The sequence below is a fragment of the Accipiter gentilis genome, chromosome 24 (genome assembly GCF_929443795.1).
Source record: "Accipiter gentilis chromosome 24, bAccGen1.1, whole genome shotgun sequence".
NCBI lineage: Eukaryota > Metazoa > Chordata > Aves > Accipitriformes > Accipitridae > Astur > Astur gentilis.
In genome coordinates, this window is record NC_064903.1 from 15,410,184 (window position 1) to 15,429,749 (window position 19,566).

Consider the following 19,566-nt stretch of genomic DNA (forward strand, 5'->3'; position numbering starts at 1 on the left):
AGCCTGGCAAAGCAACCCGGGGATGAGTTGGGCACTTGGAGGAGAGCTGGGGAATCCAGGCCGCTGCCAAAGGGAGCTTACTGTTGAATTATTGCACTGGGACGTTCAAAACGGTATCTGACACAAATGCTGAAAGAGAAAAATTAATACACACATCACTGTGCTACAAAGGCTGCAGGCCTTTGAATGATAGTCAATTTATTCTTCATGGTTATCTTCAAATGCACAGCTCTGATCTCCTCTCTAATCACATCACAGATAGGGTCAGAAAGGAAGCATGGAAAAATACAAACCAAGCATACCACATCATATGCGTCTCAGAAGGTCTAAGGCACAAGAGAAACCAAAAGGCAGCATCTGGAAAGTTTTACTTTTTATTTTTCTAAAATACAAATGTCTTTCTTGTGTTAGTAACTTTAATATGATAGGCCAAATGCATCCGATAAAAAGGAGGCACTGGCTACAGAATTCAAAATACTGAAGGTATTTTCTGGAAAGAAATTTATTCTGTTGTTCTACACTTTAGATATAACATTGAATCAAATTCATTAGTTATTATTTTTTACATCAGAACCTTTGAAGTTTGGGACTAATAAACTGGAACTTGAAAAGTTTTTAAAGTAAACTCCTATTAATGTGTAGATATGGATCCATAAAAAACATAACCAAGAATTTTATACACTTTATTAAAAGATCAAAAAATAAACAATAACAATATAGAAGTAACATACTAAAATGAGTAGCATTATGCACATTTCTAAAGCACGTACAAGCACTACAGCAATATAACGTGGCAAAAAGAAAAAGAAATTCAAAGCGTACACCCTGTTGGTAGCAGTTGAGGGAATGAACTATCGTGTTACGGAACTGAAATATTGCATTAGCCTACGCCTGTCTGGATCCAATGATATTTTAATTTCTTACAATTCCACAGGGCTAACTGTAATTGTTTGTATATATTTTCTAAACTATACCATTAAATTGATATCTAATGTTTCCCTTACTTTGTTTTACCAGAAATGCCTATGAAAAGAAGAATGTGCTTCAAAGATCTACTTTACACAGTACAGTATAAATGTTTTTATATATTTAAATTAAAAATTGACAATTTAGGAGAACATTCTCTCTTTGATTTTAGTGATTGCCTAAAATACAATTATCTATAAAAAAAAAAAAAGTGATCTGTTGTCAGGTGATACAATAAAGAGCGTGGGGAGTCTTGGTTCATTTTCATGATTTAAAATAAAAATATAATTAAAACAAAGCTAATTGGAAAGAAAAAAAAATATCCCATAATCCAATCTAAGAATGGTCTTATCATCCCCTCATCTGCTAGGATACAAAAGCCATGGCAACAAAATCATTTGGCTTCCACCACTATCAAATAGCATCTGTGTACAGTAATAAAGAACTGGAACCTTGTAATTCGGTGTCAGGTAATTCTCTCTGTTGTGTGTTTGGAAAAATAACTTCATTTTATTTAACAGTTGTGTTATTTTTGCATGTTTAAATACCGCATTTGAGAGGCATATATTTTTGATGATAGAGGATGTCAGTAAAGATCACTAGCAAAGATTTTAGCAGCGTTGTCACGATCATGCTCATACCCCAAAGAAAAGAATTTTGACCAGCTACGATTCATTTCACATAGTGCAAAGTATTTTTCTCTCATAACCCTAGAAACGAGAAAGAGCTCGATTATAGAAATTGATTACGGCAAAGGGAAGCCTTAATAGCATGGTGGCTAGAATTAGCTGACTATTTTGTATTAAAATCTAGGTTATTAGAACACCCATGAAGAGAGGCAACATCTGATTTTTCCCTGTTTTAAAGACACTGGGACCGCACGATGCTACGGCTCCAATTCAGCAAACCACCCACTTAAACAAACCCCTGGTGCAAAGCAGGCCGGCTGGGCACTCGCTGGCATCGCGAGGCATCGGAAGCCTCCGAGATGCCAGCAGTAGCGGCCGAAAGGCAGGTCTTGCGCTTGGCAGCGACACCTCAGCCCCCAACCCTGGGATGGGAGGAAAGGGAGACGGTGACATCGGGTGCCACCACCCACCGGTTCCGCTCTGCTTGAGTCGGCACCAGCCTCACGGCAAAACCAGCGACCTTTCTGAAGCAAGTCTGGGGCTTGGGTTTTGCAAAAAAACACCACCTACCCCCTTGTTCCAATCAAAAGTAAATGGGTCAACACAGGTGCTTCAGCTTCTCCAAAATCCCCCCTGTACTGCCGAGCCCCGGCAGTACCACCAACACCGTGGAAAGGGAACCAAGAGGCTGCTCGGCGGGCTGGCTGGGGGACCACGGCCGTGCTCTCCTGTGGTGGCATTTCAATGGGGGTTGTTAACCCCAGCCGGGAGCACCAAGCTGGCCACGCTGCCACGCTCAGCCTCCGCCTCCCCGCCCCAACATCCAGCCGGCAGCGCCGTCGGAGCAGGCAGCACCAGGCAGCGCTGCCACCCGGTTCTCTCAAACAAACACCACGGCTGTCGTACAGCAGAGGAAAATGGCCCAAGGCAATCCAAAACCTCCCCTGTCCATCCACTCATCAGTCCCTTCCATTTTGTTACCTTGCCCCGAAAGGGTGAAAAAAACCAAAAACCAAAACCGCAAAACCAAAAAACCAGTTAAGTTGTGATATTTCAGATTCCCTCTGGGATTTAAAACACTTGCTGCGGTGACAGTCACCTCTAACAGATAAACACTTCCAGCTAGAAATAGGATTAGGTGCTAGGAAAACTGTGTGTATGCCGCCATGGACCTATTGGTCCTAATAGGATTCACCGAGACCACAACCTATCAGAAACACGACCTAGGGTGTGTTTGAAAATGTAGGCCGATTAAAAAAGAAAAAAAAGTAATTCAAATCTTTGCTAGTGACCTTACTAGTTAATTACACACTGTTTCCCATTTCTCTGTGCTGCAGGTTGGAGCTGACCTGTTATCAGTCTGCTGTATAATAAGCTATGGCAAACTACAAAGCTTTTACAACAGCAAAGCAACATCATGCTTTCAGATAAGTTTTATAGCAAAAAACTCCTCCTTTTCAAAGCCTTAGTAATACCTATCTCTTTTACAAACTTTTCCTGTATTATTACAGACTTTTTATATTCAAAATAAGTTCCAAGGATTTCTTTCGTGGACTATGTACATAAGTGCAAAAAAGGTGTGTCTCACACATTCGTACACTAACTGAATCAGTTTAACTGCAGCATATTTGTATCTTCAACACTGTTACGGGGTCATTCCACAATATTTATTTTTTTCTTATGTACAGTTTTTGCTAATATAAATTAGTATTAAAATAGTTATATGCTTAATTATTTAGCCCTGATCGTAACGTAATTGCGTGAGTGCTCAATTTCTGGAGAAAAGAAAATTGCAGGCAGAGCTACAGTACTGAAACGGATTAATTCTGAATTCCCACCGTGTGAATGAATGTGAAATGAAAGCAAGACCGGTCACTATGTCGTAAATACAGGCTGTCGTGTTTTTGAAGTGAAAATACTGTGGAATAACCCTTGCCACACAACAATTTCTACAAGCTATAAAACCTGACTCTAAATCCATGTGTTGTAAACTTCTTGACTGAAAAAGTGACCTTAAAGACACAAATTCAGCGTTCACATGGGACTTTGGGATTTTAAAAATATTCAATCATATCTTTATCTGACAGTATCGAACTGTACCTTTAACAAGCTCATACTGTTACACATCACTTTTAATTTACATGTGAAAATTTCACAAATAATGTATACAAAGGTAGCCATGTTGTAGTTTTGTTGCCATAGCAACAACAACTTAATATAATTAGTTAACAATGAATCTATCATTGTAGGAGTTACATACAAAGTTAATTTTGTTCTTAAACTGTAAACTATACAAACTAGTTATGGACTGTATTCTATACCTTACCATGCTTCAGTGTTGGTTTAGAATATAACTAAATGGGCTGAATACATGTATTAAAAATTTTAAACTTTCTCTAACTCTCCTTCAAAATTAAATTCATTAGTTACTAAAGATATCAAAAAAAGCAATAATGAAAACCTTAAAAACTAATGGTAGAGAAATGAAAATATATGACATGAATTAATGCGTTGTAGCCTAGTAACAATGTGTTGTAGCTCTATTTACATTTGGATTAGGCTATCAACTATTTTTTTTTTTTTTTTAAAAGTTATTACAGTCTTTAACATACAGTATATACTCTAAGGCCTTCAACAGGCACATGGTAAAATCAGGTCAATATCAAACTAAATCCATTCAACAGGAATGGGAAATTAGATTTTCCTCATAAATTTCACCTTTTTCAATTTTCATGTCTGTGAAATGTACAAGGGATAAACAAAACGAGGACTCCAGTTTCTCAATCATTGTGTACCCGCGTGTCCTAGAGCTACTCGACCGCGCCAGCCGGCAGCCCGCGAGGCGGAGGGGAAGACGTCTCGCTAGGCACGTGCGTATCCTCCTCCGGCAAGCTGCACCCACGAGACACATACCCATCTCCATCGCCGCCTCAACGGTGGTGGCCCAGCTCCGGCGGGACGTCCGCCGCCACCGGCACGCCAGGAGGACCCCACCGCGGGACCCCGGAGCGCCGGTGCGGCCGTGGTCAGCGGCCAGCCTGGCGGTGCCGCCGTTCGGGAACACTCCGAGCGCGGTGCGAGACGGCAAGGATGGATGGCAGGGAGGAAAAGCGCTTCGGAGTGCTCGGGAAGGGGGCCGGCGCAGGCTGGCCAGGGAGGTAACGGTTTCTAGAACATCGCGATGCAAAAATACACAGTCAAAAATCATCAGCTAGAAATTTCCAACTAAAAAACACGGCTGATTGTGAAATCATGTTCCAAATTACTAAAAACACTGTATTTAACAAAAATAATCTTAATAGTTTTATGAATCCATTTTATTTTAAATCCCTCTTTTATTGTCTGCTTATGTTACAGTTTAGTAGTAGTACTTTTTATTGAAACTACTAACAACCTTTTTTCGTGAAAATGATCAATCTCAGCTTTCATTTTCCCTCTGCATGACCCGTTTTATCCAAGTTTCAGCATTTCTTGCATATTGTTTGCATAAGGCTGAGAGAAATGGACAAAGAGAAATAACTTTGGATAAATAAAAAATATAGGTTCATGGAAAGTGGGAAGCTTATAAAAATGTCACTAAAATTATATCGATTTAAACAAACTTACATACATCTCTTGTCAAATAAAGGATGATATTCATGCTTTTATGACATTTGTTTAGAGTCACTAACTAGCTCGGTGACTTTGTAATAGTCTATTTAGGAAATTTATAGTCTGGCGACTTTTTTTTTTTCTTTTCTTTCTTGAACAAAGAAAATTAGAGCAAGTCATTGCACAACTAGTTTAAATAGTGCTACCTCAAAATGGCATTTTTGCCGAGATTGTTTTGAATTTGGTGAAGTTTAGTGCTTCAAGCTTTTCTTTCTTTAAACTCATTTACAAATTAACTCTAAATTTGCCAGCAATATAAAAACTGTTGTGGCACCTAATATAACTACCCTGAACATCCCTCATTGGACCTCTTTAATAAAAAATAATCCTTAAATGCTTTTTTTTTTTTCAGTGCTTTAAATGTGACATGAAAACAGCTGTATTCTAGGTTTACATTCTATGCACATCTATGCCAGATGTTTAAGTCGATAAATAAAAGAGGAGGTTACATCAAAGTGTCAAGATATACAAAAATCCATTTAGCACTGAAAAAATTCCAACCTCCTTGAACTCATAAAGCCATACAAGCTTGAATGCATCCTTTCTGGCTTAAGATCAGCTCTGTTCTTTGTTGAGGCACTGGCACAGGTTGTGCAAAACCCATTTTTGATACACAAATAATTTCAAACAGGAAGTACTCAAATCCACTTTTTCCACTAACAATGTTATGGTTTCGGGAAACAGAAACTCAGTGGTGAAAAGAACAGGTATGCGGTCACCAATATAAATGAGAGTCACTGATTTCAGGCAATGCTGCTGCTTGTGAACGCTGATGGCTGGGGAACATCTATGGACACAAGCGACTGTTAAAGCACAGGGTTCATAGGGGGGGTGGGGATGTTTCTTCCCCTTTCTCAGGGTTTGGTTCAAAGCCTGCTGAAATGAATGGAGAGATTCCTTCTGGCTCAAGGCCTTTTTGAGCTGGGCTCTTCAAAGGCTCTTCCTATGAACGAGTCTCCACAGGCAGATGGTCAGAGCCTGTTCTGGGGTGCATCAGCTGTGCCCTAGATGCCCCTCCATCACTTGTGGTCTGTGGAGATACACATCTAGTAAACTGTCTGCGCTCACACCAGAGGAGAGGGGGCAAGGAAAGTCTCTAACCAAGGCCAAGGAGCTTGGAAAAGAAAAGAAAACCTGGTTGTCAGAATTTGGCACCCTACAGAACCATCGTGAGCTCGGGGTGGCTGGCCCTCCGGACGCTGGGAGGTGGCCTCTTGCTTGGTTTCAATAACGATTCTCTTTCTCCTTGTATGGAGTTCGTGGATTTACAGTAGCAAATCCATCTCTTCCATAATGCCAATGATACTGTAGAGCTATGACCGGGATGAATTTGGCTGTATCCTCAACCAAAATGCATTCTGCAGCCAGATTGTTCAGCAACGCAGCATAACGACAGGCTGGGGCTGTCCAGGGTGCACGGGCTGGAAATCGTTTCATTCATGCATATGTAAAGGAGGTATTGAGAACTAGCCCTTGTTGTGCGGAAACATTGCTCTTGATCAAGTAGAAGGTGCCAAAATAAATCCACTGATCTATAGGAGCTCCATTGAGATGAATGTTTATATACAGTAGAAAGCTTAAGCTGAGCTTTCTCCTGCTTTGTTACTGTTGTGTTTGCTTTAAAGGGCCAGCGATCATGGGGCAAAAAAGTCACCCACTTATGGAAAATGGTGATTAAATAATAGGTACACGCTGACAAAATTTCAAGAAAAGCCACATAAGATTTCAGGCCAAAATGTTTCAGCACATTTAGTGGAGACAAGACCCTGGGCGTGGTATGACCCAGCTTGGGCTAAGTTGCGGTTATGGGCCCACTCCAGCTAACGGTTGGCATTTGCTCCTCTCCAACGCAATGAGTCTTTGCCCAGCTGAAGCTGTCTCACTTCACCATCTAATTTGTTTTTTTTTGACTGCACCATGAGAACAGCAAGAGAGATTGTGCGCCGTTTGCAGCTGAGAATGCACTTCAATGGACAACAGAACTGCAGAAATCCCTTGATGCTTACCACTGTCTGAGCAAATCATTCCTGTCCCCTTACTGAGCCTGGGCTTTTGTGTTTTTTTTCCCCAAAAGTTTCCAGAATCAGCTCATTGTATTGAAAGCAATAACCTGAACTGGACTAAAATGACAGCTGTCCTTTCATACCACTTGTACTAAAAATTTGGAGTCTATCTGAAGGCAAATTTTAAATGATAAAAGGAGCATTTAACACAAGCAACTTTAGCTGACATTAACAGCAAAATCCAGCAAAGGGCAGAACATTCCTGTGTCGTGTTTTTCAAGCACATAATTCCTGTTTCCCACAATAACATTTTTAGTAAAAACCAAACAAAAACCCATAAAACCTACAGTATATGAAAACTTAAGACATAACAATAATGAAAAAACGGTATTGAGTATACTTGATAATGATGTACACTTTAAAACAAATCAATAGACTATGATGTAAACAAAACAGTAAGATAACACTTTAAAAACAAGACAAACATTTATCCATCGATAGTATACAGTAAACCAACAGTCCGCTGTGCAGATGCACTTATCAGGATGGTAGTCATAAAATGATTAAGTGTGTTAAAGTAATGTGTTATAAAAGTCTATTATAATTTTCTACTTGTATATCTCATATAACAGAGAGCTGTTTGTTAATTGTTTCTATAGTGCTTTTTTTTTTTTTTTTTTTTTTGACATTCCCATTGATCAGTTTTTGGTTAACATGTAGGCTGCAACAGGCTTACTGTAGAGGTGGTAGAGAACGATAGAGGGAAGAGGGGATATATACAGAAAGGCCATGCGCAGCTTCCCACCAAGAAGTCCTGGTGCTCCATAATTTTACTGTTCAGAATTTCAACATGGTCTGCTGCAGGGGAAAGAAAAAACAACAAAGAAAGAGTGAGAAGTTACAGAGAGAGATATATCTATATTGTAATAAAAGTCATTCTAATAAGATACATTTACATCCTCACTGCATTGCCCAAGAGGTTGCCATTAGTATGTTGCAGAGAGAAAACATTTTATTCCCTCAATTTTCTGATGTAGGGTGAAATTGCTAATAACACACTTGGCATCCTCTTTAATCTGCACTTAGGGCTTTCCATTTCCAGTGTGCTTCACACACATACTGACAAGACAATTAGTGAAAGAGGGAGGTAGGCGAATAACAATCTTATTTTTGGACAGAATGGCAGGTAGAGAGTGACTAAGGAGAGGGCCAAAGGAATCCCTGACCCCTGTTAGCTCCTGTTTCCTTTAGAGAGAGCCACAGTCACATTAAAATCTAAGGAGCCACGAGCCAAAGGCAAATAGGGCCCAGAGACAAAACACAGACACAGAAACCCTGTGCTCAGGAGACCCTCTTCTGGGAGCAAATTGCCTCTCTTGAGATGTACTCATGAAGACACTCTCCTGAAGGACCCAACTCTTGTCTCCTGCAGAGCTAGACTAGCCAGCCTGGCCAGGACCTCACCAACTATGGAGGAAAAGAAAAACATCTGCCAGAGCAGCAAGTATTTCAATTACCCAACTCCCACTCAGGGCAGCTTTGGGAATTGCCCCTCAGCACTGCAGAGTGCCAGCCAAGGTCCTCGTCTGGCAAAACACTTGAGCACATGCATAATTGCACATGCTTGGGTGGTAGTGTGAAACGATGTGTCCTCAAGAGATTTGCTTGCCTTTAGTTTAAGCACGGAGATGGTGGGTAACAACCCAGGAATAGGATCAAAACACGCAGGCTGCTGCAGGAAAATGGTCGCTGGTGGGTCTGTGAGCACTGGGGATGCTGGGGGATATAGCCCTGTTCTACCAGCCTCCAAAGGTGGTTTACGTTCCCCAGCTGTGAGGTGTTAAGAGGACAAGTGCTTCTGGCAGAGCGATGGCTTATGCATGTGCTCACACTGCCCTCATGAAGAACAGGCTCCTTCTCTGACCCAGTCCTTCTCCATGCCCAGTAGCCTGATCCCCAAGAAATCCCATCAAATTCAATACATTAATGCTACTTCTTTCAAGCAAAGGTTTTTCACAGTCCTTAACAGCACTGCCGATGCTTTTCTCAACAGACTGTGCCAGGCTCCCTACTTAGTAAAGAAATATATCCCATGGAAGTTCCTCACCTAGTCTGAAATCACTAACTATTGGCAGTATGAATTTAAGCACACAGACACACACACACGTAAAAGTGAAAAGAATTCAGAAAAAAATGTTTCCTGAAATAAATGCCGAAAACAATCTCAGAGAGTTAAAAAATGAGGCTCTTCCAATGCAAATGATCTCCTTATGGGGTGGAACAGGCTATTTTGCATGTGTTATGGAAATGGGTTAACATGTCAGGTGTAATGTCTATCTGTCTGTTCTTTGGGAGAGCAGTACACTGTGTAACACAGAACATTTTCGCTAATGAGGATAGCTTGGTGTTCACCCCTAAGCAGACACGGGTCCATGGCCACAGTTCGCGGGTCATTTGTACATACTGTACTTTATTGACATCAGCAGAGATAAGGGCCACCATCAAGATGAGTAACTTTTGTCGCTCGCTAAAGGCATCATTAGAGAATTGCTTGCCAAATTAATTTCCAGCATTTAAGTACTTGCCTGTAACACGTGACCTAAGGAAGAAATGGGTTGCATATCTGTGTATACTAAATGACCTGCATTGGGAAAAACTGGTGACCTCTTGTTGAAGCGAACTGCTCTTTAGTCTCTTGGGGTAAAAAAATACAATGATGAACTGAAACCCTCAAGGGATTTTTCTCTCATGAACATCAGCTAACACTCACAAAGAAAAGCAACGGAAAAATGACACCGCTGCTACAGCTGTGAAATAATAGTTTGTAAATCAAAGAAAAGGACAAACTCCTCCATCGTTCCCACTCAGAGAAACCTAGCAGCCTAGGGAAGCCCAGGATCTGTAGGCAGGGTGAAGGATATGTTGCTTGTGGCATTCATCCTGGTCTTAAACACATACAAGGACCTCTTGAAGAAACCCACCATAAGCCAGGCCCCCACTGCAGCTGAACAGCAGATCTCTGCTCAGACCAAGCCAGCCTTGCAGATGCACAGCAGCTGATGATGACCCAGTCCTGCTTACCCCAGGAAAGGAAATATGCCACTAACAGCAAAAGAGAAGTTACACCTTTTCAGCTGACTCATTACCAGAGCAGTCTTTGCCATCAATAGTGCAAACCCCTGAGGCATCTCCAGGCAGCTGGGAGCTGTGCAAAGCAAGAGTAATCTGTAAACACAGCCATCAGACTCATGGGGATGTAAGAAGGGAGGCCATGAACACCGTAAAACAGGTATTTTGGACGCAAGGAAACATTGCTTGTTATAAACCATAGGACTGGTCCATATCTGTGCGGCAGCTGCTGAATTTCTGTTGAGTTGGCAGAGCGTGAAGCCACTGGGGTCCTGCAGGCTTGGTCCCTCTGCCCGAGCCAGCCCTCCTTTTGGGGGATGCACTGCCCTTGTACAAAGCAGTCCACCGTAAAGAGAAATACCAAAAAGGAACTTACTGTTCTGTCGGGAACTTCTACATCTGTGAAACAAACATGCTGCTACTCAGTTCATCTACTGATAACTGGGATATCTACAGCAAAAAAAACAAAGAACACAATACATTAAAACATTGTCTTGAGATTGTGCTGCTCATTCTGTCTTCAGTATCAGGTTAGTAAGTACATCAGTGTCTTATAAAACAGGATCCATTCCCAAGATGTCTTTATTTTGCCACACATTAAGTACAACGTAGCTGCATCACTACTGATGCCTCGTGGAGTATGTGGTGATTGTACTGGGATTTTAACTCCATAGACTACAAGTAAGACAGATATGCCCTGAAACTATCTGGCTGAAACAGGACTCATACAGCCACAGAGCAACACTGCACAGGAATTTCTGCTTTCTTCTCATGACCAATACAAGTATGAGTAAGACCTGCTCTACCTGAAAATAAGAACAAAGCACAGAAAAAGACTAGCAATCCCTACTGCGAGCAGTAAAGCACTGCCTAGGACTTACGCAGGCAAATATTCTACTGAAAGCCTCGTGACTTCACACTAGCAAAAGACTAGAGGATGCCCCCTGAGATATTACTGACAGTCAGCATGGCTAACAGCCTCCTAAAGAACAAAGTGACACCCCATTTTCTTTGCAATAGCTCTAAACCTGAGAGCATGACAAATAAAAATGCTAAAATTAGTATTGGGGGAAAAATAAAAAAAAGTGTTTGAAATGTCTCTGGTCTGACTGGGAAAAGTTGTGGCACACCAAATTATCAGGAAGCATCACTAGGACAGGTTGTGCATATACAGTTCAGGACTGGTGCGGAAGCAGCCATCACAACTCAGTATCTTCAGAGGAAAGTTTTGGAGAGAATTATGGCTCGGCAGACATGCATGAAATCCTGTACATTTATGGCAGTGCTACAACGGCACGTACTGCACATCCAGAGTCATTTCTGTAGGGATGGGTGACGTTACTGGCATAAATAAGCTTCAGACTTCATAGCCTCGCCCCTGATTTTTTGGGGTTTGGTTGGTGGTTGGGGTTTTTTTTGGGTTTTTTTTGTTGTTTTTAGAGTCCAATCTTGCAGTGTGGGGAGGCTGCTTTGTGTTTTCACTTCCACTTTCCAGCCAGGAGAGGACATGCCAAAATACCACAGGGAAGGATGCTCGGGGTGGTATTTCTGCTTGAGACTGAAAGCAGAAGTGCTGCAGGTCTTGTGTGACAGTATGGTTGGGAGTTTCACAGCCCATTTTTTTCAGGACCCACGGAGGGTGTTGTTTTTTTGGAGAAGCACCTGCACCCCTGCCAATCGCCCATCCCTACACTCCGGCCGGGCTCGCCGCCCATCCCGCACGTGGCAGGACCGGTCGCTGCCACCTCACCGATCCCCGGACACACACACGTACGTACACACACGCGCGCGCGCACACACGCACACGCTGCCTCTGCGCGCCCGAGCCTACGCCAAGCCGAGCGGGTCGGGAAGGCGCTCGGCCCCGCGCAGGATCCGGCCCTCGCCCGGTCCTCGAGATCTGAACACGTGAAAGAAAGCCATTGAAAGGGCCAAACCTGATTGGCGGTAGCTGTTGCAGCGAAGGGGACGCTGGTGGCAGGAGTTGTTGCTGCAGACACAGTGGTGGGCGTAGCACCGTGCATCATGGGCACTTTCGGAAGGGAACCATGGAAGCGACATACGGGAGGGTGGAGCGTATAGATATTTTTTTTTTTTTGGTTTTTTTTTAATGTAACCATGGCAACATGTGGTGGATTTGGGGGCGTGGCAGGAATCACAGCAACAAGCCATGTGACATCGTCATGAAGGACACATCGGGGCGCAGCATGCAATCACAGTGCAAAGCAAGACAGCGTTGGGAAAAAAAATAAACAAGAGAGAAGGGGAAAAGCCAATTACAATTATAATTAAGGAAAAAACCAAAACATTCTCAACACTTAGTACATTTATAAGCAGAACAATGATGTATTAGACTCCAAGGGCCAAATTTCCGAAGGGGGGAGAGGGCGGGTGTGCTAGCAAAAGCCCACGTCAGCTCGCACCCGTGGGGAGTTAGACGCAGCCAGTGCACGTTCCTTTGGGTGGGGACATTTTGGCAAGCGCACCCTCCCACCCGCCTGGGAAAGCTTGTCCCCTTCCCTCCCCACCCCGTCCCCGCCAGCAACCAGAGGTACATGATGCACTTTGCAGCGGCTGCCGCAGCCCTTTCACCAGGTTTTCTTGCCTCTCTCTAGCAGGGACGATGTTTCGGCTTGGGACAGAGCTGGAGGCGCAGCATACGAGCGGCTGGCAGCCTGAGCTCTCTCCGTACAAATTCAACGTGCTTCCTTTCCACCCTAATTCTAGGGGATCTGGCACAATTCCCCTCTTGCGGGGGGTGGGGGGATGGAGAGGGGAGGGGGCCAAGAGGGAAAAATACACAAATGCATCTGAACAGCTACAATTTGCAGAAAGAGCATCCGAAAGAACACGGCAGCAGGGAGCTCGGCAGCCTCCTAAAGCTGCATGTCCTGCAGAGCATGGTGCTGGAAGGGATGCTCCTGGGCGCACATGGGCATCCCCCAGACCCGGGGGGGGTTTGCGGGGCTGGGGAGCCTGTGAGAAGGCCCAGCCGTCCCTGCAAACATGCGGCAGGGAAGCAGGCTTGCCTTCCCCTCCACCCCAGCAGACACGGCCGGCCCCAGCGGGAAGCGTGCATGCCTCTGGGCTGGGCACGCTTCAGCCACAGGACGTTGGAGCGTGTGGGTTGGGGTTTCCTACAGGCAGAGGTGTGTTTGAAGGGCTCAGCTCCCCGCCATGCAAGCGGTGTGTCCTCCCTGCACTATAGGGATGGGGAGGTTCGAGAGCAGAGTGCTTAGCCATTCCTGCCAAAGCTTTCAGACCTGCTCCTTGAAAGCCCTGCCCCCTCCCCAGGGCTCCTGCTCCCACCTTCCTCCCTCTGGATGAAGCCAGCACACACCTGGATGTTGAGAGTCTTGTGTAACCTTGGTTGGAGGATGAAAGCTCAGCTTTCACCCACCCTGCTGTGCCCGGCAGCTGTAGGCAGAGGGGAAGGTCCCTCAAAGACCTGCACAGGTTCCCAGTGAGACCCAGATGCTGAGCCTGAACATACTGGACCCCTGCAGCAGCAACGAGCATGTACTCAGCCCTGTCGCCTCACTGTATCCCATGTGCACCAGCAGCAGTACCTCCCTACAGCCCCTTGTACCTGCACAGCTGACACTTCACTAAAGTGATGAATCTTCAGCCAGTCCATGGTCTAAGCCCTGCTTCTCTCGCTGTACAAGCAGCGCCCTGCTCTGGCAGGGGGGCTGACCCCAAGATGTGTTCCTCCTTAGCGCCTTTATTAAACCAGTCTCCTAAAATGTCCTCAGAAGGACAACCGAAAATCCAAGCTGTAATCCACCTGATGCCTGATACAAAAAAATAAACCAACAGGATCCTACCATTGCTATTTCCTTTTGTTGGATAACTTAAATGGATTGTAAAGACATTTAAGTGACAAATTTTTGTCTCTGCAGCGGAACTAAATAGGGGTGGAAACACATCACCTTGGATTCTCTTATTAGTCACACGAAACACTGCACTGCACAGAAATTAGAAGGGATACAACCATTTAAGCCTCAAAGAAGACAGCAGATAGACAGTCACACCACTCAGCCACCCAGGTTCTCACTGATGCATACTAACTTGCTGTCTCTTTCAGATTAGGAAAAGTTGAGAAGTTTGTGTAGAAAAACCTACCAACGCTTGCAGTGGGTGTCATGCACAGAACTGACCCTGCACACCATGCATTGAAGCGTGGAAAGATGAACAAAAGGGATATTTCATTAGTGAAGCTTCAGTGTTAGAAATCACTTTAACTAAAAAGCAGGTATTCTCTTTGCAGCATTCAGTATTTAAGCACATGCAAACAGATTCTGCATATTGGTACATAAATAGTTTAAACTCAGTTTTAAGAGATCATAGCAAACCAAATTAATTCTTGAATTCTTGGGTAGTAGAGAATATATTTCTTCTACCACCCTGATACTAAATTATATGATCTATCCTAGAAATCAGGGTTGTTTTGGTATTGGGTTATGTTGATTTCTTTCTGATCATGTCAGCAGAAAACAAATTGCCCTTAGAGGAACGTCACACTCATGTTAAAACCGACTTTCCAAAAGCAATTTACTCCTGCAAGCAGGGACCAGGATTCAAAGTCTCTAGTTTAAGCTGAAAGAGGCAGTTTTTTCTGAGCTTGAAACAATTGTAATGATGATGCCATTTTCAATAGACATCCTGACTTTCCCCCCCATGGCAACCCACAATGCTGATCTCTCAATAACTGAACAGGAGAAACTAACAAAAGCAACAGCTCGCTTCCCCTCCCCACGGTGTGAGCTACTACGTGCCACTTCTCTGCTTCGCTTTCCAGACAACTGCGAAGGCTGAGACCAGATCTGCAGTCTGATGCATAAGGGAAAACAGGGATGCATAACGTAAATTCATCAGAGATCCGTCCCCTGACTGGAAATTTGCTGCTCTGACCAGCATTAATGTCCTCAGACGAGAGCAGGTGCCAGCAAATAGACCTGTTACGCATCAGCCCTGCACGTAATTTCATTGCCATGAGACAGAGCACAACAGCACAATGAGAGTGCTGGGTAAAAGCTTATTTATGGTGCTTCCATCAGAAATACGTGTCCTTATGTCAACTTTGGCAACTGCGACCTCAAGGAAGAGGAGCGTGTAGCCAGCTGGGAGACTTGGCATTCTCAAACGTGTCAGTGTTTCCTGAAGAAGTATTTCGGTTGGCACATTAACAGAGTTGTGGTAAGGTCAGCTCAGCCGATCCCCTCCAAGAGCACTTTGCAGAGCAGAAGGCTACTACTCGAGTCCCTCCCTCCGTCTCTCCGTACAAGACTCCACTTCCCTGGAAGAACATCTTGGCGGCTGCTGAGTTCTGAGTGCCTCCAAGTGCCCTCATAACAGAAACGCCACACAAGCACAGGGTTTAAGTCCCAGGTCTCTGGACCCATGCTCACACCTGAGGCAGTTTGGTCTCAGTATAGGACTGTCTCTAAAGCTTTTCCCCTGACCCCAAGGAACGGCAAGGCCAAGGTCCAGGTTCACTGTGTGTTCACCTTGAGGGGACAGCCCAGAGAAACACTTTGTATGTTTTCATAAATATCATCTGGCAAGTGAATACAGCATTAAACATTAAAAACATTGGGTGTTTTGTTTTCTTACGATGCTCTGCAATGATAATAACGATACTAAAAACCAACCTATCAGCTCTGGAATATTCCTAATTCAGCCACTTATAATACTTACTACTCTAAGCAGGCTTTGTTTTTCATTTGGCTGCAGGAATAGAGGTTAATTGGCTAGTCAGCAGTCACTTCTGCCACATCAATATTTCGAGTCCTGTATGAATTACTGAACTGCATCTTTCAATTTTACTCCGAGACCTTAAAGGTACAATAAAAGCTGGGAGTTAAATTGCTTTTAAAAAGCTTAGGCTATCATACTGGTCAAAAGACAAGCAAGAGGGAAATATATGCCTTTAAAGAGGATTATGTAATTTGTATTTACTAAAGACGAACCATTCCCTCCATAAACATCATGGCTGCCGGAATATGTAGGTCACTGAGATAGAAGCTCAGAAAGATACCTGCAGCTTCAAGTGAGCAGGCATAGAGGTCCACAAGACATTTTAACATGAGTCTGTGAGAGTGCTATGTAAGAGTCAAAGAATTAATTTGGGATTAACCAGTTGAACCATAAGGAGGAGAAACAGAAAGTATGAATTCAAGAAACATGCAGACATTTTTCTTAGTTCGACCACTTAAAAAAAACCCAAAACCAAACAAAAAAGGCTAAGAAGGGATCTTTACAAGTAACAAGCTCTGAATTGTAGTAGGTGATGGAAAAAAAGTCAAACAACAAACGTTAACTTTTCATCCATTTTTAACACAAAACTACACACTGATACTCTTTTGCTAAGGACCCTTACAAATCTGCTCATTAGCTCAATGCCTAGGTCATAAAAAAAGACAACTATGATGGTGAGGAAAGCAAGAAGACACTTACCTGTAGGGATGAATGTAGGCTGTTGCAACTGCATGTTGGCTAGAGCCTGTTGGTAGTGGAAAACGCTTGGGTTAAAGACTGTGGTGGCACCATTGTTTTTTTCAAGTGCTGGCCTCTTTGGTAAAGGTTGAAGTGCACCAGGCGGCAGGGCCTGTGGATAAGGGAGTCATTAAAGACAAGTGGAGTAAAAAAAGGGGCCCAGATGTAGATCAAGCATGCAATAAATAACAGGGGGTCTTGGCTGCAAATCACCTGCAATTGTATCAACTTAGCGAGACAGGAAAGAGAAGAGCAGCTAAATCACAGTAGAAGTAGTAGGTGAAACCACAGCTTCACTAGGTAAGCAGTTAATAAATGCACCAAGAGAAGGGGCAGAGTCCAGAAGGAGGAGGGATGCTAAGGGAGCTTTTCAGCAGGACTGACTTGGGCACAGGGGAAAAAAAAAGCATAAGGAGAAGAAAGGGGAGAGGTAATCACCTGGACAGGATACTACGAAGAACAGTTGCAGGCAACAAGCATTTGAAAAAAAAAAAAAAAATACCAGGTAAGAGAGATATAGTAGATGACTATTTAAAAACACAAAGATTAGCATAAGCAACAAATGCCAAGGAAAAAAGGAATGCTTGCCTCTGCCTGTTTCAACACCTGCCTACATGTATGTGCGCACACGTGGAAGCGTGCACACTTGTGTGCAGCTGAGCCATGTGTCCAGGCGATAAAGCAGTAGCTGTTGGCAATTACACGCATAACATTACATTCATAGTAAAATGCATTTCCACTTGTTAGTAGAGAGGCTGAGCAACATGGTCAACAACAGGCCTGATTCTCCACCTCTCTCACTGGCGGCACAACTCACCACCAGCAGATTTGGACTTCCTCCCAATTTCTAGAAGGTGGCCTCCAACAGTTAAATACTGCTCAGTCGTTATTAACAGTGGAAAAAGCCATTGACAAATCTGGTGTTCGAACAAGATTTGGGTGGGCCTTGTTATCAGGCAAATCCCCTCTTTTTGTTCTATCATACCACTGAGCTTCTTCCAGCCTGTCAAACCTGTTTCATGATCAGACTTGGTAAAAAGCATTAACCCAACTCAGGAACTTTTCTCAGTGAGTTACTCATCATTCACCCAAGCATGTCTCAACAGCAAAGTAGTATGTCAGGTTCGTAGGAGACAGGAATGTTTCTAATGATTTACAGCTTTTCATTGTACCCAAGTAGAAACCACATTTTTTTCTCCACGTTATGATAGAAAAGGGTCCTTTTTAATTATGCCCTGCAGTCCTTTTTGCACGTAATGCTCCCATTGACGTCAATGAGATTCACGCACGTGGAAGTCATGCAGAATCAGGTCATTTCTGCCTAGTTGTTAGTCTACCATGTAGCAAAGCAATGGCTTAAAAATAGGGTTATTGCTCCTATTTTTTTTTCTTTAATAGGTGACAGTGAAGAGTGGGTAATGGAGGAGGTTTAGCTAATGAAGGGTTAAGGCTACAAACACACAGTACTTGGAAGAAAGGACACAAGTAAAGAGATTTTAAAGCGTTATGAAGATCAACACACAACAGAATATAAATGAAAGCTTGCAACAGTTTGTTACCATCTAGAAACAGGTTTCACTTTAAATTTAACTTGCTATAGGAGACTGCTCATCTGAGAAATGTTAAGCAAGATACTTCCAGGCAAAACATTAGTCCATCCTATCTCTACTCACATGGTGACTTTTGGGTGGTTTTAATATTAAAAAAAGAAAATTAGAAGAAGAAATTGCATTTGCAAAACTGCCCTCAGACATGCACACATCCTCTGCTAATGCTAGCAGGCATCCAGTGCCAGCACGAGGACTTAATCATTCCAGATTTCTTCTGGCTAGTACCAAAAGACAACAGTCAAACATGGGACAACATTCTCAGAAACAGATACCAAAATCTTTTGCTTAAGATCAGTATTTTACTATGAGGTCTTTTAGGTAAAGATCTAAGAGTTTCCATTTCTAGGTAAGCCCTCATTGATATCTACGTTAAATCTGACTGTATCTACATCTCGTCTATTTAATGACAGCTATATGAATGTTCCTCCAGGCACGGGACAGATCTGCAGCTTGCAAAGACTGGAGTAGCTCCACGTACATCAGAGGTGTTTTACAGATTTGCAGTGACTGAAGAATTTGCCGCTTAAATTCACGTTCCTTACTGTGCCTGATTGCTAAACATTCCTTTTCGGATGCTTCCAAAATCTGCCTCAAAAAAAAATATTTACTAATTATAGCAAAGCAACTGTGCCAGGCACATAATGGACTTTTGACTCCTTGCTTCTTGGCCAAAGGCTGTCACCACCCCGAAAATCCCATTATCCCATAATGGCAGTGCCAAAAGCAGAACAGCTGAAAGCTTTGAGACCTTGCCGTGATGTGCTGGCTCTTTACAGGATGATTCCTGAGCCCAGCGTTGCAGTCAGAGGGAGCATACAAACACCAACAGGCCATGGAGATGTCAAGGCACACCAGACTACCCCATCGTCTCTCTAACATCACTCTTCCTCCTACCCTGCTACAGCCCCTTGGGAGCAAGGGAGAGAAAGGTGCTACGGCAGTCCCACTACTGCTCCCTGAACAGCAGCCGGGTGGAGAAACCCAAATAAAAGTAACATTTCCAGAATCCTCTAAAGGAACAAGCACGCTGTAGCAGCTGCTGTGCAGCCTGAAGGCCGGCTCTGCCATGTGGGCTCTGGG

The 19,566-nt window shown here is 43.5% G+C and overlaps 1 protein-coding gene across 19 annotated transcripts in view; it reads right to left on the reverse strand.

The window, feature by feature from the left end:
- Positions 1-360: 360 nt before the first annotated feature.
- MBNL3 (muscleblind like splicing regulator 3) overlaps positions 361-19,566 on the reverse strand; it is a 167,984-nt gene continuing 148,778 nt past the window's right edge. For 16 of the 19 annotated variants that reach the window (XM_049827406.1, XM_049827413.1, XM_049827401.1 and 13 more), the window contains 5 exons: positions 16,838-16,988; positions 14,504-14,539; positions 12,316-12,410; positions 10,755-10,828; positions 361-8,107 (listed from right to left, as the gene is read on the reverse strand). In XM_049827406.1, the coding sequence (XP_049683363.1) occupies positions 10,772-10,828; positions 12,316-12,410; positions 14,504-14,539; positions 16,838-16,988 (339 nt within the window). In that variant the 3' untranslated portion in view covers positions 361-8,107; positions 10,755-10,771. The remainder of the gene's footprint in view (positions 8,108-10,754; positions 10,829-12,315; positions 12,411-14,503; positions 14,540-16,837; positions 16,989-19,566) is intronic. The other 3 variants (XR_007509382.1, XM_049827408.1, XR_007509383.1) reach the window with 3 other exon arrangements.